The sequence below is a fragment of the Sapajus apella genome, unplaced genomic scaffold (genome assembly GCF_009761245.1).
Source record: "Sapajus apella isolate SASKATOON/1434 unplaced genomic scaffold, GSC_monkey_1.0 scaffold26, whole genome shotgun sequence".
NCBI classification, from domain to species: domain Eukaryota; kingdom Metazoa; phylum Chordata; class Mammalia; order Primates; family Cebidae; genus Sapajus; species Sapajus apella.
This window is the reverse complement of record NW_022436966.1, coordinates 8,053,232-8,079,174: the sequence shown is the minus strand read 5'-3', so window position 1 is coordinate 8,079,174 and position 25,943 is coordinate 8,053,232. Positions and strand designations below refer to the sequence as shown.

Sequence of the window (25,943 nt, the reverse complement as noted above, 5' to 3'; positions counted from 1 at the left end):
GAGGAACCCAGAAAGAAGAGAGTAAGAAAACAGAAGGGAAGGGGTGAAAGCAGGTGTCACAGGATACATAAATGAAAGTGGGTACGGCCAACATTAAAAAAAAACAACCAAGAAATAGGGATAGGGCTGGCCTGTCCAAATCCTCTATGGTAGTGTAAAAAAAAGAAAAAAAAAAAAAAATCCATCCCTTCCCAGGGGGTTTTTGGGTTTGGGCTGGGTGCTTTGTGGGATGCGGGCTCACACACAGAATGTGACCGTGTTGCTGGGAGATGCCACGTGGCACAGGCAGAGGCAAGGCCAGGTGGGCAGTCCTCACACACCAGTGGGCATGGGGCTCAGAGCACTGGTCAGGGTCATATGGCTTCCCAGAGGAGTGTGCCTGAGAGGGTTATGGTATTCTAGATGGGTAGACTAGAGGAAGAAAAGGGGGCTCAAGTTTATCAGTGAACATTTGATCAACATCAAAAATGAGCAGGCTTCCAGTGACTGGATTCTACAGACACAGGCTGTACTTATTTTGAGAATTCAGATATTTCCCATAACTCTCTAGAGTATGACAACAAATGAGAGCAAGTCTATGGAGCTTGAAAAGTTGAGACAGAATTTTAAAAATTAATAATTGGACCTTCATGTTATGATAGCTCAACAATAAATCAAAATCTGAGTGCAAAAGACACTGAGGTGAAGCTGCCTGGGAATGGGCTGGCAGTTTCCCCAAGGTACGTGCTGCCTGGTTTGGGTGGGAATTGGTCTGAATGGAGAAAGGAGACTAATAGCAACACCTCAGGTTAAACCTGAGCTAGCTCCCTCCTACTGTATGAGCCTTTTTTGGACAATATGATCTCTTATTCTTGGAAGCTTGGCTACTCTTCCCTCTCTTACGGAGGAACCTTGAGTTTTACTGGGAAGCAAGTGCAGTGGCTGACATGCCTTGGGTCCAAGAACGAGCCTTCTTCATGCAGAAGGCCACCTCTCTGACCAAGGGAAGCTCAGAGGAAGGGAAAGAACCACCAGGCCAGACCAGCTGAGGAGACAGGTTGCTTAAATTGTCCATTCTGGGATGGAATCTTGGCTGCTGACCAAGGGCTTTTTGGGGCCATTCAGGATGAGCCGGACAGATTTCAATGTTCACATTTCGCAAGTCTTTTCAGTACTATGCGAATCCCTTCAAGTCCCCTGGGGTTTCCTGTTAAATCTTTGCTTTCCAAAAGAGGGTAGGGGCAGAGGACAAGGAGGCAACAGTTGGCAAAAAGTGCTATGGGAAAGAAAAGATGTGCCTGGGGCTGTTTTCTCAAGGACATTTGGCATTGTTATCAAGGGGCACCTGGTTCACAGCCTTCTCAAGTAGGAGGCTTCCTTCCAGTACATGGGTGAGACTAGGAGAGGGCTGGCAATGCACAATTCCTCCTTCTTTTTTTTTTTTTTTTTTTTTTGAGACGGAGTTTCGTTCTTGTTGCCCAGGCTGGAGTGCAATGGCGCGATCTCGGCTCACCGCAACCTCCACCTCCTGGGTTCAGGCAATTCTCCTGCCTCAGCCTCCTGAGTAGCTGGGATTACAGGCACGCACCACCACGCCCAGCTGATTTTTTGTATTTTTAGTAGAGACAGGGTTTCACCATGTTGACCAGGATGGTCTCGATCTCTTGACCTCGTGATCCACCCGCCTCGGCCTCCCAAAGTGCTGGGATTACAGGCGTGAGCCACCGCGCCCGGCAATTCCTCCTTCTTCTTAGGGATGGAGATAAAAGAAGGAGGAAACCCTCCTCTAGAGAGGCAGGGAAACAAGTACAGCCATTTCATCTCCCCCATGTTCCCAAGAACACAAGGGCTGATGGCAGAAATCACAAGGTGCAAATAGCCAAGCCCTCTCTGACCAGTCCGTTTGGGAGATCAATGAGCCCACATGTTTTGAATAGGGCCACAGAAAACAACATTAAGAAATTGCTTAAGGAGCTAGATCGACCACATCATCCAGGAATCATGCAGCACTGCTAAGCAAAAATAACACAACTTTGAAAACCTCAATTTCAGGCCAGGCCAGACACCTTGGACAAATTAACTTTTGGGGGCCTCAGTTTTCTGATGTGTAAAATGAGGGAGTTGCACTAGATGATTTCCAAGATCTGTTTGAGCCCAAGCAATTTCATGTGAACGCTTCTTACCTGCTCCTAAGAACATTACAGGTTAGAGGAGTTTGACTAAGCCCGTTGTTTAGCTGATTCAAGAACCACAGGATTAGGCCAGGTGCAGTGGCTCATGCCTGTAATCCCAGCACTTTGGGAGGCAAAGGTGCGCGGATCACCTAAGGTCAGGAGTTCAAGACCAGCCTGGTCAACATGGTGAAACCCTGTCTCTACTAAAAATACAAAAATTAGCTGAGTGTGGTGTTGGGCACCTGTAATCCCAGCTACTCAGTAGGCTGAGGCAGGAGGATCACTTGAGCCCGGGAGGGGGAGGTTGCAGTGAGCCAAGATCGAACCACTGCACTCCAGTCTGGGTGACATAGCAAGACTCTGTCTCAAAAACAAAAAACAAAAAACAAAAAAAAAAGAGCTACAGAATTTAGTTTGATTAAGTAGAATTTCTGCCTTATCTGCAGATGCTGCTGCTATTTTGAATTTTTAAAGGTAGCTAACTAGTAGTTATGGACCACATTTGCATTATTTTTGCTGCAGTTTACCACCAAAATATATCTCAATAGCTGATGTAACCAAGGCAATATTCTTCCTTTTGCAAGGGATTCCCATTTTATATATAAGTATTTACAACTCCCAAATATATCCATTCCTTTCTTAACCTCAGCCTGAGAGTGTCTCTCTCAGAAGGCTACTGGCTGAAACTGAATGAGTTCCAAGAGTTTCCCTGCAGTGTCTACTAGGGCTGAGAAACCTACGACCAGTCCTTGGCAAACAGGAAGTCTGCCATTTTGTCAACAGGTCATTGGGAACAGGTAGCTCTGGCTCATCTGTCTTGAGGGCCTACATTGGTTCCAGGTGTTCTCTTTCAAAGAGGCAAGCAGATCAGGAAGTAGGCCAGACTTGTGTTCTTTCACAATCCTAGCTAGCAGGCAGTTTAAAAGGCAGCCGCTGTCGGCTGAGGGGGGTGGAGGGGGGGAGGAGATCTGGGGAGAGATGACTCTGACTCTATCCTTGACTTTAGGACATTATCCTCTCTCTAGGACCTAGAGGATTCTTTCATTGTGAAATTAACAACAAAAACAATTAAAAAAAAAAAAGAAAGAAAGAAATGGGGTCTCACTATAGCCCTAGGTGGTCTCAAACTCCTGGGCTCAAGCAGTCTTCCCGCCTCGGCCTCCCAAAGTGCTGGGATTATAGGCGTGAGCCACTGAGCCAACAAAAACAATTTTTTAAAAAAGTTTTGTTTCTTAAAAAAAAAATTTTTTTTTTTGAGTTAGGGTCTTCCTGTGTTGCCCAAGCTGGAGTACGGTGGTATAATCACAGCTCAATGCAGCCTTGACCTCTCAGGCTCAAGAGATCCTCCCACCTCAGCCTCCTAAGTAGCTGGGACCACAGGAGCAAATCACCATGCCTAGAAAAAATTTTATGTAGAGACAGGACAGGGTCTCTGTATGTTGCCCAGGCTGGTCTCAAGCTCCTGGCCTCAAGCAATCCTCCTGCCTCGCTTGGACTCCCGAAGTGCTGGGATTACAGGTGTGAGCCACCACACTCAGCCTCCAAATTTTAAAATTAGATGATATTTTGATATGAAAGAAAAGGACTCTGATAAACCTAGAGTTGAGCTTCACTGAAAGGACTGAGGGGTTGCGAGCAGGAAGGCTAGGTTTCAGGTAACCACGAATATATACTCTGTATGAATTAGTAAAATGGAAATAAAAGTATCTCACTGTCCACAGCTTAAAAAGATGAGATGATATATATGTAAATGAAGCAAGACACAAGTGGCAGGCCTTGCAAAATGCCTTGGGGCTTCCTGAAACTGAGAGCATTCCAAAGCTTTTATTTAGATCCTTAGACATTTAATTCATTTAGCCGCTATAGGTATTACACGTTGATAAAAAGATCCTCTTCTTACAGCAAAATGTGAGCCTGACAGTTACTGTCATTTAGAAGATAAAGGAGTCCCCATCCATCTTCTGAGTCCTTCTTCTGATACCCAACCCTGTGCTGGGTCTCAATTAGCAGTAGTTATGGGATGCACTGCTCCCTGGGGTCAACCAAAACATGGAAGGCTGTCCTCCCAAAACATTTTTGCTTCTCTTAATCAACCACCACAGATCAGTTTCACTAGACCAACTTTGCAGAAGTAATTTATACCCCAATCCCTTAATTCCAAAGGTAAAGACACAAGAAAATATTTTTGATCAACTGATCTTCTAAAATGAGACTGGGGCTTTCAAGCAGGGACAGGCCTCCAGCGAAGAGATGGTTGAGGTCTTAAGCCAATGTACCAGTTTAAATGCACATCATTTAGGCAGCTTTTCTGCAATACAAGGAATCTGATATACTGACAATATAAAATGTGCTGAAACTTATTTGGATAAATATTTCATTTGCTTAAGCTTCTCTGAAAGGCAGCAAGCCGTTTATGGGCTTGCATTCCAGGAGAGCAGAATGTAGAACTGAGGACAAGTCACTTCATCTCATCGAGCTGTGGTGGCTTTATCTGCAAACATGGAAGTGTCGATCTGTACTCACAGCGTGGTGGTGAGGACCAAATGCAGTCATGTATACCAGAGTGCAGTGCCAAGTACCAGGGACAGTAATGGTTCCACATCACTGTCCCTTTCCTTCCCCTCCTCTTGGGCCAGTGAATGGAGACTCAAAGGAAATATGTCCATCCCCAAAAGGTTTTGAGTCCAAAGCGCAGCTAACTAAAAGCAGAATCCAGTTTAGAATGTTGGCCTCTCTTCAGACTCCAAACTCCATAAACACAGGGATCATACACCACCTCACCTATAAGACAACACTCCTTAGAAAGTCAGTAAATGGCCGAGCGCGGTGGCTCACGCTTGTAATCCCAGCACTTTGGGAGGCCGAGGCGGGTGGATCACGAGGTCAAGAGATCGAGACCATCCTGGTCAACATGGTGAAACCCCGTCTCTACTAAAAATACAAAACATTAGCTGGGCATGGTGGTGCGTGCCTGTAATCCCAGCTACTCAGGAGGCTGAGGCAGGAGAATTGCTTGAACCCAGGAGGCGGAGGTTGCGGTGAGCCGAGATCGCGCCATTGCACTCCAGCCTGGGTAACAAGAGCGAAACTCCGTCTCCAAAAAAAAAAAAGAAAGTCAGTAAATGAACCCCATTCATCACAAAACTGGTAGATCTGCCTTCAGCTTTAATGTTTGTTGGGAATGGCGTAGGTAGAAAAAAACTCTTCAAGAAAAGGAAGATGCTATATTCTGTACTCTTTTGCTTCTGTAAATGAAACCTTGATAAGTACAAAATTCAACAAATTCATTTTTCCACTTATGAATGAAAAGAAGCTTAACTTCCAAACACCAAAAGCCTATCTAGGGCAAAACATTGTCTTGGCCCTTTGGTTTTAACTATGTGCTCTATCCATGCCTTAGACAACACCTGAGGTGGATGGGAGGGGGCAGGGATGTCATTAGAGACAACTGCTCTGAATAGCCAGAAAGTAAAAAATGCAGCTTGTAATAAACAGGATGTCAAGGGTTCAAGTGTAGGGCATGAGGAAGGGCCAAGCTTTCCAGCTGGGGTAAAACATGGCTAGAAGCTGAGGCTGCTGCAAAGGACAGGGCATTGTTTTCCTAAGAGGAGGAGTACTGCTTACCTGAAGAAGTAAGGTATAATGAAATACAAAACAACCTGGCCGGAAGTGGTGGCTCACACCTGTAATCCCTGCACTTTGGGAGACTAGGTGGGTGGATCGCCTGAGGTCAGGAGTTCAGGAGTTCAGGACTAGCCTGGCCAACATGGTGAAACCCTATCTCTACCAAAAATACAAAAATTAGCTGGGTGTGGTGGTGGGCACCTGTAATCCCAGCTACTCAGGAGGCAGAAGCAGGAGAATCGCTTGAACCCCGGGAAGCGGAGGTTGCAGTGACCTGAGATTGTGCCACTGTGTTCCTGCCTGGGCGACAAGACTGAAACTCTGTCTCAAAAAAACAAAAACAAAACAACAACAACAACAAAAAACACAACCCAAATACCAGCCCCTTTCAACTGGATTCTGGGAAAGCATTAAACACCACACAAAATGATGTTGAATGAGTCTTCTGAATTCTGCAAAGAATGATATACAGTTGATATCATTCTAAGTGCACAGGAGAGAAGTTAATTAATTATATATGATGGATGCCTGATGGTGCCAGGGCTTTATTAGGAATCCTGGTTGAGATGGGCTGCCCAAATCCAGAAACAATACTTTGGTGGCAGTAGAAACTTAGAAGAGGGAAAGAAAAATAAAAATCTTATATATGGTAGGCTTCCCATGGTCATGCTTTGAATTGTTATTTTGGGGACTTGGGCAACAGGTTCACTAGAAGCCCAAACATCACCATTATGCAATGCATACATGTAACAAACCTGCACATGTATCTATAATACACCCTGAATCTAATAAAATAACAAAATAAAGTAAAAAAAGAAAAAAAGCTACCAGGCCTGGTGGCTCAGGCCTGTAATCTCAGCACTTTGGGAGGCTGAGATGGCTGAATCACTTGAGCCCAAGAGTACAAGACCAGCCTGGGAAACATGACAAAACCCTGTCTCTATTAAAAATACAAAAAATTAGCTGGGTGTGGTGGTGGCATGCGCCTGTAGTCCCATTTACTTGGGAAGCTGAAGTGGGAGAATCACCTGAGCCTAGGAAGTTGAAGCTGCAGTGAGCCTTGATTGCGCCACTGCACTCCAGTCTGGGCGATGAGAATGAGACTCTGTATCAAAACAAACAAACAAACAAACAAACAACTATACAGTTATTAGCCCAGGAAGAGAAAAACAGCAGCGATGAACTGGAAAGGTTGGAGATAGTGCTGGCTGCTCTGCAACCATGAACGAGCTGTGAGATCTTAAGCAAGACACCCATCTGAGTCTCTGAGCTGCTTCTGCAACTGTGTCTGTAAAATGAGGCAAATCCTCCTTTAATGCTAGAAAGAAGGCTGGATCAGATGAACTCACAATCCCTTCCAATTGCAAGATCTGTAACTCTAAGCACTTGGTACAGCTACTGCTACCCTTGCCTTGCAGCATGCCAAACACTTCCAGCTAACTCTCGTCACACCCTAAGTTTAATGTGCCATTATTTACTGGGTAGATGTCCTATTTCCTAACATGAGGCCAAGAAACCAGTGGTGGTCACTGAGGAGCGCCCAGGGCCATAAAATACAACCTCTGCTGAGTCTCTGGAATCTATCTAAACCCTCAGATGGGGGAAATCAGGATGGCTGGAACTTGGGTGTCTCTCCTCACTCCTTCTCTCTTGGTAACCCTTCCACGAAAACCCCCTCTCATTCTTCTTTTCTTTTTAAAAAAATCAAAGCAATATATATATTCTGTTTAATGAATCAAACAGTAGCCCCATATTTTAGCCCTCCCCATCTCAGCTTCTCACCCCCAGAGAAATTCATTTTCAATTCTTATATGGCTCTTTCTTCTGGTATTTCTCTCCATTTTCAAAATGTCATAGTTTTGTTTCCTGATTTTCAGATATAGATGTTATTTGAGGGCTTTTTATTACTTGGCTATTTTATATACCCACCAGTATCTTCGTATAAAGCAAATATTTCCCTAATTCCCCAGATTCAGTTCCACCGTTCGGCCACTCAGCATAATGACAGCTGAAGTAACAACGCTCCATACAGACTCCAGATAAGTCTGCTCTCCAAGTACAAATATGTTGCAGCCTCATTCTCCCAAGATCACTTAGAAATTCTCCTTGTCCATCTGAAGATGCTAATAAAATTTAGAAATGATTTTAGAATTCTGCAGCAGTAAATAAACCACCAGGTTTTAAGGGACCAAATCCTTCCCACAGGAATTTAGAAATTTGTTCATTAAATGATCGGAAAGCCTAAAGCCTCTCCAGTTCTCTACAATCAGCTAATTTTTCTCTACTCCTATGCTCCATCCCCAATTACCTCCTTGCCCAGCTCCAAACCCCCTCATCACCCAGTCCCCAACTGCAGGGCTCTGGGAGGAAGCCTGTCCTAAGCTGGTGAGCAAACCAGCTCATCTTATCCACAGAGCTAAATATTTCATAGCTCAAGTTTACCTGGGACTCCTGAAGTCTCCCCAGCTCTGGTGTGAAAGAAAAGCTGTCCAGAAGAGGCACCGACAAGTGTGTGCTAACTCTTAGCAATGCCAGAAACTCTCCAACACAGAATGCTGAAACTTTTTGTTCTTGTTGTTTTATATTCTTCGCATTATTCAATTTGTAAGTTTGTGCTAAATGGTTCAGACATGGGAAAGCTATGATGTACCCATATTTAATGCCAGGTACACCCTTGGCTCTTAGGTGTTTGTGCTCAACTGGATTCGCCATTACAATTGAGGTCCCCCATGGAGTAGAGGGGCTGAGAAGGGACCCTGCTGCAAGGGAGAGACTTGATAGGAGCGCAAGAAGATGTCTGAGCACGCTTATCATGAGTGATGGCGCTGTGGGCTCAGATCCTAACTGTGGACTGAGCTGAGACACAGCTAAAAGAAACAACACAAACCCAAGAATCCCTCAAAATCACCACCTTTAAATAGTCCCTGAGGATAACAATAGGCAAACAAATAAAATATGAAAACCTATGATTATTATATACTGTATCTATCCATTCATCCAGCCCATTTCATTTTACCCATTTATTGAGCATCTATAGAGCAAAGCTTTGCTGGATTGTAGAGACTACTATGATGAATTACTTGCCTATAATCTAATTAGGTAAATATTTATATGTCCATAAATAAATTATGAAAGGAAAACAGAAAGGGCAGGCTTTCAAGTGACAAGAGAGGAATACAGTACCAAGTGCTATCGGATTTTAAAAAAGAAAGAACAATCATAATTGGTTAAGGAGAAATATAAGAAAACACGAAGGGAATAAAAAGCCCAAAACTCAGCCAGGCGCGGTGGCTCACACCGGTAATCCCAGTACTTTGGTAGGCCGAGGCGGGCAGATCATGAGGTCAGGAGATCGAGACCATCTTGGTGAAACCCCATCTCTACTAAAAATACAAAAAATTAGCTGGGCATGGTGGTGTGCAACTGTACTCCCAGCTACTCGGGAGGCTGAGGCCAGAGAATTGCTTGACCCCAGGAGGCAGAGGTTGCAGTGAGCTGAGATCATGCCACTGCACTCCAGCCTGGGTGACAGAGCAAGACTCTGTCTCAGGAAAAAAAAAAACAAAAAACAAAAAATGCCCAAAACTCAGAAGGAAACTCCAGCAGGAAAGATGTGATCACGCACCAAGCTGGTGTCAGTGAGATGGAAAGGAGCAGCATGGGAAGACTGAAGAGGCAGTGGTGCAGGCAACAGGCCGCAGAGCATTTACTTCTGAGGAATGAAACATGGTTTGGGTATCCTGAGGGATAACCGTGAGAGCTGGGAAAGTGTGAGCAGAGACCGCCACTTTGGGAGCATCCAAGTCCAAATAGCCACCCCACTGGGCAGCTGGGGGGACCTCTTCCTCTGGGCTTTGTTAATGTAGAATATTAAGGAGTGCTTATGCTCTTGTGCATCAATATCCTGTTTTCCTCCTCACCCCCAGGAATTTCCTGAAACAGAGGGAAACCTCTGGTTCCAGCAGCAGAAACAGAAAAGCTACACACCTGGTTCCTCATGTTACACTAAAGGTTTTCCCACACACATGCTGCTCCCTCAGAAAATTATCATTCTGATCCATCATACGTTGTAGGAGGGTCTTATCCTCATTTATATCCTTATTATGATAAATGAGTTCCAAGTTCTAAATATCTGTCTTACCAGTAAGTTTTAGAATACAACCACACTTTGGGAAGCTGTGGGGCAGACTACATGAGAGTGAAAGCAGTCTCATGTCCCTGCTCCAGGTTCCAGACATTTCATTATCTCAGGACAGAAAATCTGAAGGCATGGAGCTCATAAATGAATGAGGACCTTGTTTGTAAGCCTCGATGACCATTTTCCCATGGAGTGTGTTTCTAAGAGTCAACAGCCTAATGACTGGGCTTTTCTAGGGAAAGGAGGTACTGTAGGTCCTTGTTTGTAAATAAATGGAATGAAGGCAATTGATCACATACACCAGAGCCTACATGGAATACCATAAATTAAGCAGTGCTCTTTCTCCAATGAGTTTGCAAGTGCCTAGAAGCAGCAGGGCTGCTTCTGAACTTCCTTCCAGGCATTTGGTGTTAGCCTAGAGTAGCACATGGATCCCTGTGGATTAAAGGACAAAACCAGGAGGGATGCTGGCTTCCATCATCCCTTTCCCTTTCGCCCTCTCCTGATTCTATAAATCACTTCTGGCAGGTAGCTGGGAAGCAGCTGCGAATGACAGGTTTGCTCTGGAGCACAGGAAGCCACCTTTTAACCCGCCTGCTGTTGTTTGTCTCTCAAAACGTGACAAAGGAACAGATGTAAGCAACATGCCAACTGTTGAGAGGATCTGCTCGGAGCACTATAGGAAGCCTGTTTGGAGCCACATCACACCGCCAATCCGAGGAGGAACAACTGAGTTCATTTCCTGAAACCCCCTCTGCACACTCTTGTTCAAGTCAGGTTGGGTCAGCAGTGCTCAGGCTACGCACCACGCACACCCCTGCTTCCACCATTGCCCCTATGGCTCCCAGGTCTCGAAGCCCCTTCCTAAGCCCCATTCAAATGCAACTGAGAAGTTCATAAGTCCAGCCTTGCCCCCGGCGAGGACTTCTTTGACCCCATGCCTCTCCCTCATCTCTCAACCAGACTACTTTTCACAGTCTGTAAGCCTCTCATGGGCCAACCTCATTTCTGCAAACCACCTTGTGATCTCCAACTCTTTGAGGGCTGGAGCCATGGCTTACATATCTTTGTATTCCCAAAGTAATGGTTTTTCAAATCACCAGTTGCAAACCATGAGTGCAATGGGAAACAAGTATAATGGGTTGCACCCAATATATTAAAATATAAAATTAAAACTAGCTTACACAAGTCACTCACTCCTGGGACAACTGGGGAACTATGAAGTGAATATTAGGTGATATTATGAAATTCTTATTAATTTTCTAAGGGATAGTCATTGTGGTGTGTTTATGCAGGAAAATGCCTTATTTCTTTTAAAAATTATTTTTATTAGACTTTATTTTTTGGAGTAGTTTTAGTTTCACAGCAAAACTGAGTGGAAAGTAGAGATTTCCTCTATCCCCACACATGCACAGTCCTCTACTATCAACATCCCCACCACGGTGGTACATTTGTGACAATCGATGAAATACGCTGACACATCACTGTCACCCAAAGGCTAGGGTTTACATCAGGATTCAGGTGTCATACATTCTGTCGATTTGGACAAATGCAGAATGACATGCATCTGCCATTACAGTAACATACAGAGTAGTCTCACTGCCCTGAAATTCTTTTGTGAACTTAAGGAGATACATGCTAAAGTATGAGAGGTGACTTACTTTCAAATGGATCAACAACAAAAATATTTGTTTGTGTATAAGCACACATACTTGCACAGATCAAGCAACTGTGCCCAAATGTTCAACTGCTGAATGTTAGGTGTAGGGTATGCAGGCATTCGCTGAACTATTCTTTACATTTTTGTGTGTTTGAAAAGTTTTATAATAAAAAATGGAAGAAAATGAAACAAAAAAATCAAAATGCAGAGGATGAAATATGATTTGGTTTAGGTATCTACTGACATGTGTCCTGGGTCACAATATACATTTATTTCTTATTGTGGGTAAAGGCCCAGAGTTTGAAAGTGCTATCCAGGCTGCATGTGGTGGCTCACGCTTGTAAACCTGTAATCCCAGCACTTTGGGAGGCAGAAGTGGGAGGACTGCTTGAGCCCAGGAGTTCAAGGCCAACGTGGGCAACACAGCGAAACCCCATCTTTGCAGGAAAAAAAAAAAGGAAGAAAATGCTGCCCAGTGTAACTTGCTGCTCTAAGCACACAGCAGGCAGGCAATGATATATTTGTTAATTAACTTCTAGAAGCACAAGATTTAACTGAAGCAGCAAGCTGAGAAATCATTGTTTCCAGTTACATCCCATTAACTCGAGCTGTGTCAACACAGCTAAGCCTTTTCTTGCCTTAACACAACTTGGGTCTAACCTTAACTCAGCCTTCAGGCCTTTCTTATTAGATGTTTAATTACTCATCAGGAAAGATACTGCTGGTTTCCCCTTGATGCCAGGGAGGGAAGTGTGTTTACAGAAGACTCCAAGTAGGGTGACCAATTGTCAGGGTTTGCATGGGATTGAGGTTTCCCAGGTTAAGGGACATTTTATGCTAAAACCAGGACAGACTTGGGCAACCCAGGGCAGCTGGTCATCTGAAATCTGAGCGAAAACTTTAAGAGAACCTTGGACAGACCTGGGAGAGCTGACATTGCTGTGCTGTGTGGTAGATGACACCACGGTAGTGTGAGCAACAGGGGCAAACCCAGACCAGAAAAACAGTAATAAGACAAAGATCACTCTGATGCCATCCAAACAGCAACAGCAAATGCCACACTGCAAAGTGTGCCTCATGTCGTTAAACAAAACCTTTCTCTGATTATTGAACAGCTAATCTGGAAAACAAAGGACAAAAGGAAACTTACTGTAAAAACGTCATCATCACCAAGCTCAGCTTCATTATGGATGGTGGAAGATGATGTTGTTGAGCCTAAAAAGACAAAAATGTAATAAAAAGTGTTTCCTAAGAGGATAAATCAAATCCAACCATTTAAAAAAAGGATATTTAAATAAAACCACATTCTATTACTTTGCATGTGAATTACCAGCAGAAACAAGTTACCTGGGAATTGAGTGCTTTTAATTTACTCTTCTTTAATTGGTTCTTGCCAGGATGCTCCCTAAATTAACTTTGCCTGCTGTTGTTCCCTATTAATCTCTCAAACTTCTGCACTGGCCATAGAGAATAAGCACACAGAGAGGCACAGTGGAGGAGGCGAGGGGAGAGCCTGACCGCTCCTCTGAGGGGCACGCATCAAGTCCAGCCTCTGTAGTGACCTTCAGGTCCCAGCTGTGTAGTGGGAAAAGCACCAGATGGGGAAGCCCTAAGTGAGACCTGCCACAATCTCACTTAGGCAGTTGCTAAGTGCAAACTGGACTTAGCTCCTCTGGTCTTTTCACCTACCAATGAAGGAGTTTTAACTCAATAGCTTGTTTGGTTGTGTCTAGTTCTGAATTGAGATATTCTATTCTAAATCCTAAGCTGTGGGCTCCCTTCTAAGGGGACATCTGTGCAAGGGGGTTTTCTTTTGCAATACCAAGGCATCAGTGAGTTTGTTTTTCCAAGTCAAAATTAAGGCTCTTGTTGGAAAACTTTCCTTATTCCCTCATGGAACCAATTGGACTTTAGAGTTCAATTTATTTTCTTGTTCACCTTTTTCTTCAATCTTGTATGTGAATCAGGTACAACTGCCCCACTTCCCCCCACCACCCCGTAGAGCAGACAATAATGCATGGATCAACTTAATAGGCCAAAAGAAAGACAGAAGTTCGAGGTCAGCCTGGCCAACATGGTGAAACCCTGTCTCTACTAAAAATACAAAAATTAATTGGGTGTGGTGGTGCATGCCTGTAATTCTAGCTACTGGGGAAGCTGAGGCCTGAGAATCATTTGAACCTGGGAGGTGGAGGTTGCAGTCAGCTGAGATCGTGCCACTGTACTCCAGCCTGGGCGACAGAGTGAGACTCCATCTCAAAAAAAAAAAAAGAAAAAATATTTTGCTATTACATAAAATTGAAATTAAAAGAATTGCTCAGAAAGGATGAGAAATATTTAAATTTCCAATGAGAGACCGCAGGAGAAAAAAGAACAGTCCCATATTATGTTCTGTGCAACTCCTATTGGTCTTTCAGAAGTTCTCTCTACTCTGAATTACTCCAATCAACCAATGTTCAAATTTGATAGGAAGAAAAAGCTAGGTAGCATATATACAGAGAAAAAAATTACAAGTAGCAGAATGACATGTTGTGCAATTAAGTCATGGACACAATGTGAACGTCTATCAATAAAATAGGAGGTGCTTTTTCTCTAAACAGGTAAAAGCTATGTTTAATAACATGATATCTGCAGGTGCTGCAGTGGAGAATTTCTGCATTTGCATCTGTGGACTCTAGCCAAGCCCACCATGAGAATTGACTGCCCAAGTTCTCATGGACTGCCTCCAGGCCATGATCAGATGTAACACAATGCCTGCTACTCACCGATAGACCAAGGCCTAAACCGAACCAGGGCTCCAGAGGTCTCAGATCCCTTTCCTTTTCAGTGGCAGCCGTACACCCTGGACCTCTGATTACAGGAGGACAGTGGGTAGGCCAGGAGCCTTCTGGGCCAGCCAGAATCCGTTCTCTACTTCTGAGCCAGACAGACCAGACCAGAGCCATTTCAATAGTCAGGACAAGGTGAAAGCAGTAAAAAATACATGCACATGGAAATCCAGAACCTGCCTCTTTGTTTTTTCACAGGAGAGTCTAGAAATCAATTGGGATTACTCCTTACTCTGAAATCCATCTCCTTTTCCCTGCATTGTCACTTTAATTACTCTCCTTGGATGTTCCAAAGGTTTTGGCATCTACTGACCTGGCCCCAAACCCTCCCGCAAATAAACCACAAATATATTATGGCAGACTATTGGAATTAAAAAGAATTTGGAACATTTCCATAGTCCCACTAAGAATGCAGCGACAAGTTCAATACCTTCTATAAGGTCTTCGATTGCTTTCCTTACTCCCCTGTCAAAGGCTCGGGCATCAGCAGGGCTTTGGAAAGTAAGTCCAAACTTCCTATTATCGACCTTCCAATGATGAAACGTTGGATTGGCTTTGGTGTAGACCAAGTCCTTTCTTACATAGCATTCCAATACCACCTGAAGGATGGAAACACAGGCTGGTTACTAGTGGAACAGCCATGATGAAGTCTGGTTAGAAGTCTAATTAGGAACCATCACTGGTGGCAACTACCAAAACCCCTCTGTCCCCTGCCTTTGCGTATCTGTGAGTCTTTCCAACTGGAAAGAAGGTTTTGCTTGGCTGCTGACCATCTGATCTTTGCTGCTCCCTGCCCCTTGGCTTTGGTGGTCCCCACTGTCCTGGCTGTACTCCTTCACCATGCTCTCTTCATCACACTCATTCCTCTTCCTTCTGGCCCCTGGCTGGCAGGGCACTAAGCTGATGCCCAAGTCTTGGGTGTTTATTCCAGATTACTGCTTTCATGTTGGGGGTCTTTGTATTGATGGCTGTCTAGCTTCCCTCCCCTGATGCCCCAAATTCCAAAAGTGGAAAAATTAACTTTACTCTAAAATTTCTCCTCTCCCAACTTTTGGCAATACCAATTCCTCTCGGCTCATTTTCTCTGGCTCAACGTCTCTGCGGTCATCTTTGCCTCATCTGCCTATTCCCTGTATTATTAATCACCAGGCCCATTTCATTTTTCCTTCAACATCTTTTATATCAATCCCATTTCAGTTGCTGCCATCCTGATCTGGGTCTATTAACTTTATGTTTGGATTAACAGAACCACCTTCAAGTTTCTAGCAATTTAGTCTCAGAATGGGCTTTTACTGAGTTATAACAAGCAGATTGATCTTTTTATCTCTAAGATGGAAGGAACACTAATGTTATCAATGAGAACAAGAACATGCTCCGACAACACTGAATAAATGAGAAATCTAACAGGGTCACACTCATTGCCCAGTATATCTTCCCCATCAAGTTTTATTTTTGTGTGTACTTCCTTCTTGTCAGCTTCATAATTTTGTACTGATTTCAAATTATTCTCTAACAGTTTCATGTATATTAGTCTCATTCCTCTAACTAGACTACAAAAAGTCAAGATGTATTATAAAATAACTCCCTCTGTGTCTAGCACAGTTGATAGGGATACTAGAGTTTATTTATTATAGAAAAGAAACATTGCAATAATTTGAGTGTGAACTTTGTTCTTTATTCATTAAAAAACTCAAACTACTTACAATATTTATTCCTATGGCTTTATTGCAAACACCATCATGATTTTGCTAAGTTTTAATAGCCCTAATCTTGTTCTGGCAAAGATCTGCATTTGCCACAATGTGATCTTATTTAGACTAAATTAAGGACAAAAATAAAGGCTTGCCTAAATTAGCATACATGTAAGTCAGAAAATATTTTTAAATAAGTATAAATTCTAAGAATAGATTAAAGCAAAAAGAAATGAAGGAGGCTGTGCAGTGGCTTACACCTGTAATCCTAACACTTTTGGGGGCCTGAGGCAAGAGGATCACTTGAGCCCAGGAGTTTGAGACCAGTCTGGGCAACATGGCAGGACCCTGTCTCTACCTAAAATACAAAAATTAGCTGGGTGTGGTGGCGCATGCCCATAGTCCCCACTACTCAGAAGGCTGAGATGGGAGGATTGCTTAAGCCTGGGAGGTTGAGGCTGCAGTGAGCTGAGAAGGTGCACTGCTACACTCCAGCCCAGGTGGCAGAGTAAGACCCTGTCTCAACAAAAAGAAAGGACAAATGAAAAATACACTAAGGGTTGTCTAATGAATGTTCCCTAATTTAATAAATAAATGAGAATAATATTCAAATTGGTATACCAAATAGTAGTTCCAAGCAGTCAACTCTATTACATTGTATTGAGATTGGACAACAGCCCCCTCCCATAATTCTATTTATGATTAAATTGCTTATTATGGCCATTTCCTCCTAAGAATAGCACAATGATTAAATGTCAGCCCAGCCCCATTCCAAATCGGAAAAATCCAAATAATCAAGAATTTAACTAACAAATGTTATCTATTTTAGAATTTAATAGCCTCCATTCAAAGTCTCAAAATAAACTTTCTGTATTATAAAAACAAAGACTCCTAGTTTCTCCATATTTTTGGGGTGAAAAAATTAAGTCTTTGGTTGACATTTTCCAACTTTGAAATTATTCCAAAGGTATATATTCTTACACAAGTTTAAGTAAAATCAGTCACCTAAATTAAGTAGGGGGGGGATCAGATACCATCTCTTTATGTCTTCTGGAGCAAAAGAGTATCATATGTATCTAAGTGTAAAGACAAAAATGAAAAAGTTTAGATGCTTTAATCTTCCCAACAGATATAAACTCTCTGGTGAAGTTTTGGCACACACACAATTAGATACTAACTTAAAACTTGAGAAAGGTTTTAAAAAATACCTGTTTAAATAAGATGCATAAGGAGAAAAAAAGTGATTATATTCTTGTTGGAGACTTAAAAAAACTACACAAGAAAATACATGTTGTGAAAGATTTAAGTATTAGATGAAGACATGAAGACTCCATTCCTACTCACTCTCCCTCTACCATCAACATCTCTGTGTAGAGTTCCCCACTGTCAGTAGAGTGGTCACAATCCCAGTTTCTGTTTTGTGGCTTCTTTATATAAACACACATAAGTTTGTGTGTAAGTGTAACTGTGTTTAAACGTGGCCACACCTATAAGGTGTTTTTCAACTTGCTTTTTATTTTCCTTAAAAATATGTCATAGAGATCCAGGAGAGTAAAAATAATTGTTTAATTCCTCCATGTGGATGTATTAGATTTATTCAACCATTCTCCATACCAACAGGCATTTATATCAATGAGAACTGTCACCTTGAAGACAATGCTGCAATTTATATCCTTATATATTTCAAGTATAAATTAGAACTCTAGACAGCTTCCTCGTACTTAAAGACTTTTCTAATGAGTCAGTGGCAATATTAAGACATGCAGTTTTTTGAGGCCGGATGAGGTGGCTCATGCCTGTAATCCCAAAACTTAGGGAGGCCAAGGTGGGCAGATCACCTGAGATCAGGAGTTCGAGAATAGCCTGGCCAACATGGTGAACCCCTGTCTCTGCCAAAAATACAAAAATTAGCCACGCATGGTGATAGGCACCTGTAATGCTGTCTACTCAGGAGGCTGAGGAAGGAGAATCGCTTGGACTCAGGAGGCAGAGGTTGCAGTGAGCTGAGATCGCACCGTTCTACTCCAGTCTAGGGGACAAGGGCGAAACTCCATCTCAAAAAAACCCCCCAAAACAAAAAAGAAATGTAGTTTTTTTTTTTATATTAACAAGTCAGTGGCAATATTAAGAAATGTAGTTTTTGATAGTCAGTGGCAATACTAAGAAATGTTGTTTTTTGACATTATAGAATAAAATGTATCAACATGTGGAACATCTGCTTAACTCAGTGGAGCATTATTTTTCAGGTGACCAATGCATGACGTTACAAAATCAGGGATGGGTAAAAGATCTATTGAAAGTGAAAGATATAAACCAGTGGGTTGTAATGTAACAGAGTATGAATGTATGAATGGTGCATTGATAGGTTTCAGATTCCACATTTAAGAAGCCACTCTGGGTTGAGTTTTAGTGTAGTATCAAAGAATAATATCTAAAATTGTCTGAAAAGGCTATTAAAAGATTTCTCCCCTTACCCACTCCCCTCCTCAGTGAGGAGCTGAATTTTCTTTATATACTTCAACTAAAATAACGAACTACAGATTAAAATAATATATTACAGATTAAAATAGGAACAGATACCAGAACCCAGCTATTTTCTGGAAAGCCAGATATTAATGAGCTCTCCAAAAACATGAAGCAATACCATTCTTCTCGTAATTACTTTTGTTCTGGAAAAGTTATACAGTTATTTGCCATAAAAATGCCATTTATATTGACAACATTGTTAAAGAGTTTTAAATTTTTTTCCATTTTAATTTCAAATATGGTAAGTTTTAAGTAGCTGTAACTCACCAAACCAAAAGCTCTTTGCTGTCCTGAATAAAATTTTGGAGCGTAAAGTGATCCTAAGACCAAAAGAGTTTAAGAACCATTGCTGTCCATAAATCTGTATGTTTAAGTCTTTTTCTAAAGGATAATGTTCTAGACGTGAATTACTAGGTAAAAAGATATGCACATTTAAAATTAAAATCCTGCCAAATTGCTTTTCAAAGAGCTTTGCCAGCTCAAATTCCCACCAAATGTTATGTGAGAATGCTCACTGACCTACACATGGGCAAAGACTGGAGTGATCAACCTCTTAGATTTTGTGGTTAGTCTCCATTAAGAGGTTTCTCACAAGATTTATTTAAGGAGTAAACTCCTCTAATCCATCTAAAATGAGATTCAACTCAGAAAATTTTAATTTACATATAATTTCTCAGGCTTGACTGTCCCCAGCTTACCAAAAAATTATGTGAATAACTACTTGTGAATGGGTATCTGGAACAGAGACTTTTCCCCATAGAAACAATGGCAGTTGGGTTCACAGCCCTCAATATGTAACTAAACAAATGCCCACAATGTGCTGAATTCTAGACCTGCACTACAGTGTAAAAACTGACAACACTGTTTCTATCAGAAAGAGCACTTCATGCCCTAGTTGGAATACTGGGAACTCTGATACCATCCACCTAATATATCCTAAAAATGATCTTCATCTTTTCTTTGCCATTCCACCTTTTGGGGAGGGTTCCCTCAATAACTCACCACATTTGCAGAGCTCCCCTGTGGGGGCATAGTCTCCAGTGGGCACTAGCATTGCATTAGAGAAGCTTGAGGGGCCCAAAGGAAGGGTTATCATAGCTCTAAGGAGAGAGGAGGAGAGGGAGAGGGAGAGGAAGAGGGAAAGAGGAAGTGAGAAGGGAAGGGGGGTTGGGGGAGGGAGGGAGAATGTGTGCACGTATATGTGTGTGTGTGTGCTGGGTATGGGTGAGTGGAGGGGTTAAGTACCACTCAGTATAGGAATCCAGAATTTCCCAGAGCGTGAAACAGGCAAGGTGAGGGTTGGAAAGATAGAGAAATATAATTGGATATATGGGTGTATGATTTACGTACTAGTGAACATGAAAGCCCACAAGTGTGGAGTCCAGGAATGTAAAGGGGACAGGAAAAGGGGTGGGAAGACGGAGAAACATAATAGGGGAGGAGATGGGCACACTTTTAGGATAGCACAATCCATGTACTATCAACAAACAACAGAAGTTGGTCCACGACTCAGCAGGGGTGGACAGAGGACTGGACTGCCCTAGTAGTTTGCAGGGTTAGTGTGAAGGGACAGGCTTTGGTTTTGCAAAGAAATGGGCCCCAACCCTGGCTCTGCTGGTGACATTACCCGTCCCATGCCAAGGACGTGGCTTACTTCTTAGAGCATTGAGTTTCCCCATTACAATGTGGAAAATAGTAATAACTTCCTCTTTCAGGATGTTGCAGGAATTTAACTGAGGTTATTTACTTTTAAAGGACTTGGAACAAATGGTAAAAGTTTACTATGCAAGTCCCTGGTAAGACATTATCAGTGACTGGATTAGACAAGCTAAAAGGCCTATTTAGGATGAAGTATTCTATGACAAACCACAGAAATACGAGGAAAAAGTAGCTCTAAAAACATGACCCTTCAGATGAGACAATCTGGTAAAACACAAAATAACCCTAAAAACAAAAAGGCCAGAGAAGTGGAAAAAAATTTATATATATATATTTATATATATAAAATAACTAAAAGGGCAAGCAAGAGATTATAAAAATATACTTGCAGCAAATATGACAGATGGAGATTCAGATCTTTATTATTCAAGAGGGCATACACATCAAGGAGGAAAATAAGGCCCCGATAGGCAAATATACAAAGGATACCAACAGATAACTCACACTTACAACTGTTTAACAAACAGAAAAACATTTTATCTCATTAGTAAGCAAGAAGACTTTATATGTATATTTTATATACATATATATCATTCAATGTGCTAAAGGAAATTCTAATACTGACAGTAGCTCCTTGCACATGTATCAAAAGTCATAAAAATATGACCCCCTAAATTATTCCAAAAATATAATAAATGTGGAAAATTCACATAGGTGTATTCCTAACACTTGGGTGAGGGGAAGAACCTTAATAATTGACACTAAGGAGGTGGTCAAATAATGAAACATCAAACTGATATCAGCAACACGGAAAATTTCTTATGAGAATGTTAGGGCAATGCTGTTTTATGATAATCTTGAAACAGAATGTTGAAGCAAAATAAATGAGATATACAACTGTTTTAAAATATGGCTGGGCACAGTGGCATGTGTCTGTAGTCCCAACTACTCTGGAGGATGAGGTGGGAGGACCATTTGAAGCCCAGGAATTGGAGGCCAGTCTGCGCAACAAAGTGAGATCTTAAAAAAAAAAAAAAAAAAAAAAAAAAAGTACAAAGCGGGAACGTTACATCAAAGGGCTAAGGGTGGTTGTTCAGTTTTGGGGTCAGAGTGACAAGAGAATCAAATACTGGTTCCAGGCCCCCCAAAACAGGCCACCGAGAACAAGGAATCTTTCTGAATCATAATTTTTTCAATTACAATTATACAAGCTGCTGTAAGGATACAATGATAGATCTGACCGAAGGGCTGGGTTGTATGTAGTATATGGCAAATGCTAGATAAATGGCAGTCATTTTACTTTCTATTGGTAAAGTAGTTTCATTGCCTTTTATTGCAAACATGTTATAAATAAGAATGTTTTCATTATTTGGCTATTATATAGGGTATTTCCTAAATAAATGCGTCTTAAAATTAGCTATCTTCTCCCTTTAAATTTTCAGAAATGAAATCAAATGTGAAAATAACACTTCTATTAACCCATATGTAACATTTACAAATTGTTCTGTCTTATCTATTTTGTGAATTTTTTAAACTATAAGAAGTGCTTGCAAAAGAAGATTAAATTTGTACACTTAACACATAAAACCCAACAGATGCTGCTGTAAAGGGTCTCAAATGTAACACTGACATATTCCTCTGGTGTCTTCATATTTTCTCTGTGGAATCTTGCACAATCCTGCACATTCTGAATCATCTTTTGGCTTCTGGGTATACACTCCATGATCAACTACAGATAGAAGTAGTGTTCTTCCATGTTTAGGGCCATGAATTTAAAATAGATTTGGATATTCTATTTTCCTTTCTATCATGGCTTCCTTCATAACATAGAACTGATCATTTGAATTCCTCCATGAGACTGTATATTATGAAGTATCAATCCCCCAACCTTGAGAGAGGATGATTAATCTCCAAAGTATTTATCTATAAGCATGGATAATTATTTACATAATTATGGGCCGGTGCGGCAGCTCATGCCTATAATCCCAGCACCTTGGGAGGCTGAGGTGGGCAGATCACTTGAGGTCAGGAGTTCGAGATCAGCCTGGCCAACATGGTGAAACCCTGTCTCTACTAAAAATACAAAAAGTGGCTGGGTGAAGTGGCATGCACCTGCAGTCCCAGCTACTTGGGAGGCTGAGGCAGGAGAATCGCTTGAACCCAGGAGGCAGAGGTTGCAGTAAGCCAAGATCACACCACTGCACTCCAGCCTGGGCGACAGAGAGAGACTCCGTCTCAAAAAACAAAAAAAAAAAAAACAAAAAAAAAACCAAAAACAAAAACCGAAGTATGACACCACCGCTTTTTGTTACTTTCTTTTTCCTTTTGTTACTTTTCTTTTTTTTTTATTCATAAGGGCATGAAATAAAAGCTACAGCATCTTCTGGATAAACATTTATTTTTAAGTAGCCTAATGTCAGATGACATCTTGCCTTTGTATTTTACCTGCCACCATCCAAACCTCAATAGCATGCTCCATGAATAAACTCTACATTTTTAAAACTCTGACTTCACAGCTCAGTACAATGTGATTCATAATAATAAAAGAGTACACTTTCGTTTTGAATATCTTTTTACAATGATAGACATCTTAATCAAAGATGTAAATAAAACAGCCAAATATACATCTAAGCATCTCAGATAAAGTGTGTGGTCAAAAGGGACTTTGCTGGAAAGGAACAGTCACATTTTGCAATTTGGCACCAGCTCCAGGGTTCTAACTTTTGAAGCTTTTGCAAGAGTTTGAATTCAGAGAGAGAAAGAAAAAAAATATGTTCAGAGGACTATGATCTAACGTAAAGAAAGCAGTTGTCACAAATTTAACCCAGGTGTTGTATGTCTGCCATTACCAGTTTGTCTTTCTGTCGTTCACCATGGATGAGAAAGCCGCTTCGTCCATTGCCTTCGGGGTGCATGACCTTACAGACCCCGACGCGACTGATCCCGCCTCCTTCCTGTGGGAACCATCCCCCGCTGGAGTCATCTCTGGTCATAACCACAGCCTTGACACGCACAATATAGCTGTCACTAAAACGACAACAACAAGAAGAATGGGGCATGACAATGGTCTGGTAGTTGCAGCACTTTTTTGGACTTATTGAAAAAAAATCTATGCCTGGCGGCAACCTTAAAAAACAACCCATCTCAACTTCTAGGGAAAAAACAAAACACTTAAACTCAATATAAAAGTACATTTAAAAAAAGATACCTAGTAATTAAAAATTACTTGTGATCTAAAGATGTACATAGGCACAATATTCTCTAGTTTCTAGGTATAAGTACTGATAAATGAGTTGATCTCTGTAGTTTAGTATTTTTAGGTTGGAAAGACACAAACCTATTTTGGGTTGTTGTTGTTTATTTATTTATTTTGATGGAGCTTTGCTCTTGTTGCCCTGGCTGGAGTGCATTGGAGCGACCTCAGCTCACTGTAACCTCCACCTCCTGGGTTCAAGCAATTCTCCTGACTCAGCCTTCCAAGTAGCTGGGATTACAGCCACCCGCCACCATGCACGGCTTATTTTTTGTATTTTTAGTAGAGATGGGGTTTCACCACGTTGGCCAGGCTGGTCTTGAACTCCTGATGTGAGGTGATCCACCCACCTTGGCCTCCCAAAGTGCTGGGATTACAGGCATGAGCCACTGCACCTGGCCTACAAACCTATTAAGAGGGTATTATGGTTTCAACCCTTTAAAATTAGTTGAAAATGAATGACCAAATTTTAACATTTTATAAAGCCAAGAATCTTATTTAGCATAAAATAGGATAATCTACTTCTAAATCATAAATTCACCATGAAATCATGTATCTAGGTAGGAAAATATTCCAATTCTAATAACCCCTTACACATTTGTAGCCTTCTGTTTATGATTTTATTTTTTACAGTCTAAAACCTCAATTTCACAATAAGTTCTTTTGCACATTTGCCAAAAATCCTCTTTCTTCCCCAGAGACCAACTCCAGCTTCTTTTCATTCTTCATCACTTTTGGGGAAATTTATTTGGATTTTCAGCAAGGCCATTATATTATCACTTGCTGTTTTCTTTCTTTGGATAGAATTCATTTTTACTCATTCAATCATATATTTGCATCTTGTATATGCCAGGCGCTGTGGCAGATTCTTGGGAAACAAAGCTGCAGAGTAACAAAGAACTGCCATCCCCTCGTTCCCTGGGCCTCAGGAAAGATGCCCGCGGGCACTCAGAACCTGGCCCCTCAATTGGCCAGAGGCATGGAGGCAGTCCCTGTGCCCCATATCCCTGCTCACTTCACTCACCACTAAAGGCAAAGCCACCAGATTTTCCATGACCCCCTACGGCTCACCCTCCACTGTCACCCAACTCACCTCCCTTGGTGCCCCAAACCCAAGGTCTCCCATTTCCTTTACTTCCTCATCCCCTCTTCTAATCATTCATTTTTTTTCATTGTTGTAAAATACTAATGGTGTAAAATTTCCCGTTTTAACCATTTTTAAGTGTACAAGTTCCGTGGCATTAATTGCACCCACATTGTTGGGCAACCATCTACCTCTAGAACTTTGCATCATCCCAAACTGAAACTCTGTTCCCATAAAAAACAGACTCTCCCTTCTCCAACCCCTTCGCCCCTGGCACCCACCACTCTACTTTCTGTCTCTATGAATTTGATGCTCTAGGTACCTCATATAAGTTCCTTTCCCTTTCCTAACCTAAATGAAAACGCACTCTCAACTGGGCCTCTGTGGCCCATTCTCCCTGGGCTGTTTTCTGCCTTCCCACTGCACCATGCCGGGCCTACCTGTGGGTATGGTAACTGCCACTGCTGCAGACTATTCAGCCTCCCTTCAGTGCTTCTGAAGCTCACACCCTGACCATGCCCCCGACAACCCTTCTTCAGCCTTCTACAGACTCACTTCCCTTCATTCCTTGAAGACTTCAGCAACTAGGCTCACTGTCCCTCCATCTCTCCACCATGATCCCTGCCATGATTCTTGATAATTTCATTACTGATGCTGAGGATCCCTCCAATTCCCGGGCCTCTCAGGTTCTGGGCCTCTTTCTCTCCAATGCCCTTGTCTTTTTTTTTTTTTTTTTTTTTTTTTTTTTTTTTTTGAGACGGAGTTTCGCTCTTGTTACCCAGGCTGGAGTGCAATGGCGCGATCTCGGCTCACCGCAACCTCCGCCTCCTGGGTTCAGGCAATTCTCCTGCCTCAGCATCCTGAGTAGCTGGGATTACAGGCACACGCCACCATGCCCAGCTGAATTTTTGTATTTGTAGTAGAGACGGGGTTGCACCATGTTGACCAGGATGGTCTCGATCTCTTGACCTCGTGATCCACCCGCCTCGGCCTCCCAAAGTGCTGGGATTACAGGCTTGAGCCACCGCGCCCGGCCTCCAATGCCCTTGTCTTACAACCTACTTGAGCCATTCATGCCCAGGTCAACCGTGGATCTTGTCATTACTGATAACTACACTACCTCCATAACTCAATTGTAAGCATCCTGCTCTCTGACCACTCCTAACTTTGCAGCTCCCTTCCTCCAGACTCCAATAATTCTTTGCCCTGTTGGGGCCAACAATCTATTTTTCTGACCACTTTTGCCCTGTCCCCCAAACCCCACATCCTCAACTAATTCTCTACCCAACATTCCATCACATTCCACTTTTTTTTTTTTTTTTTTTTT

The 25,943-nt window shown here is 42.1% G+C and overlaps 1 protein-coding gene across 3 annotated transcripts in view; it reads right to left on the bottom strand.

Annotated features, from left to right (window-relative positions):
• Nucleotides 1–25,943, bottom strand: part of SPRED2 (sprouty related EVH1 domain containing 2) — a 129,405-nt gene that overhangs the window by 12,017 nt on the left and 91,445 nt on the right. For all 3 annotated transcript variants that reach the window (XM_032291937.1, XM_032291935.1, XM_032291938.1), the window contains 3 exons: nucleotides 23,129–23,306; nucleotides 14,834–15,002; nucleotides 12,726–12,790 (listed from right to left, as the gene is read on the bottom strand). In XM_032291937.1, coding sequence (XP_032147828.1) covers nucleotides 12,726–12,790; nucleotides 14,834–15,002; nucleotides 23,129–23,306 — 412 coding nt within the window. The remainder of the gene's footprint in view (nucleotides 1–12,725; nucleotides 12,791–14,833; nucleotides 15,003–23,128; nucleotides 23,307–25,943) is intronic.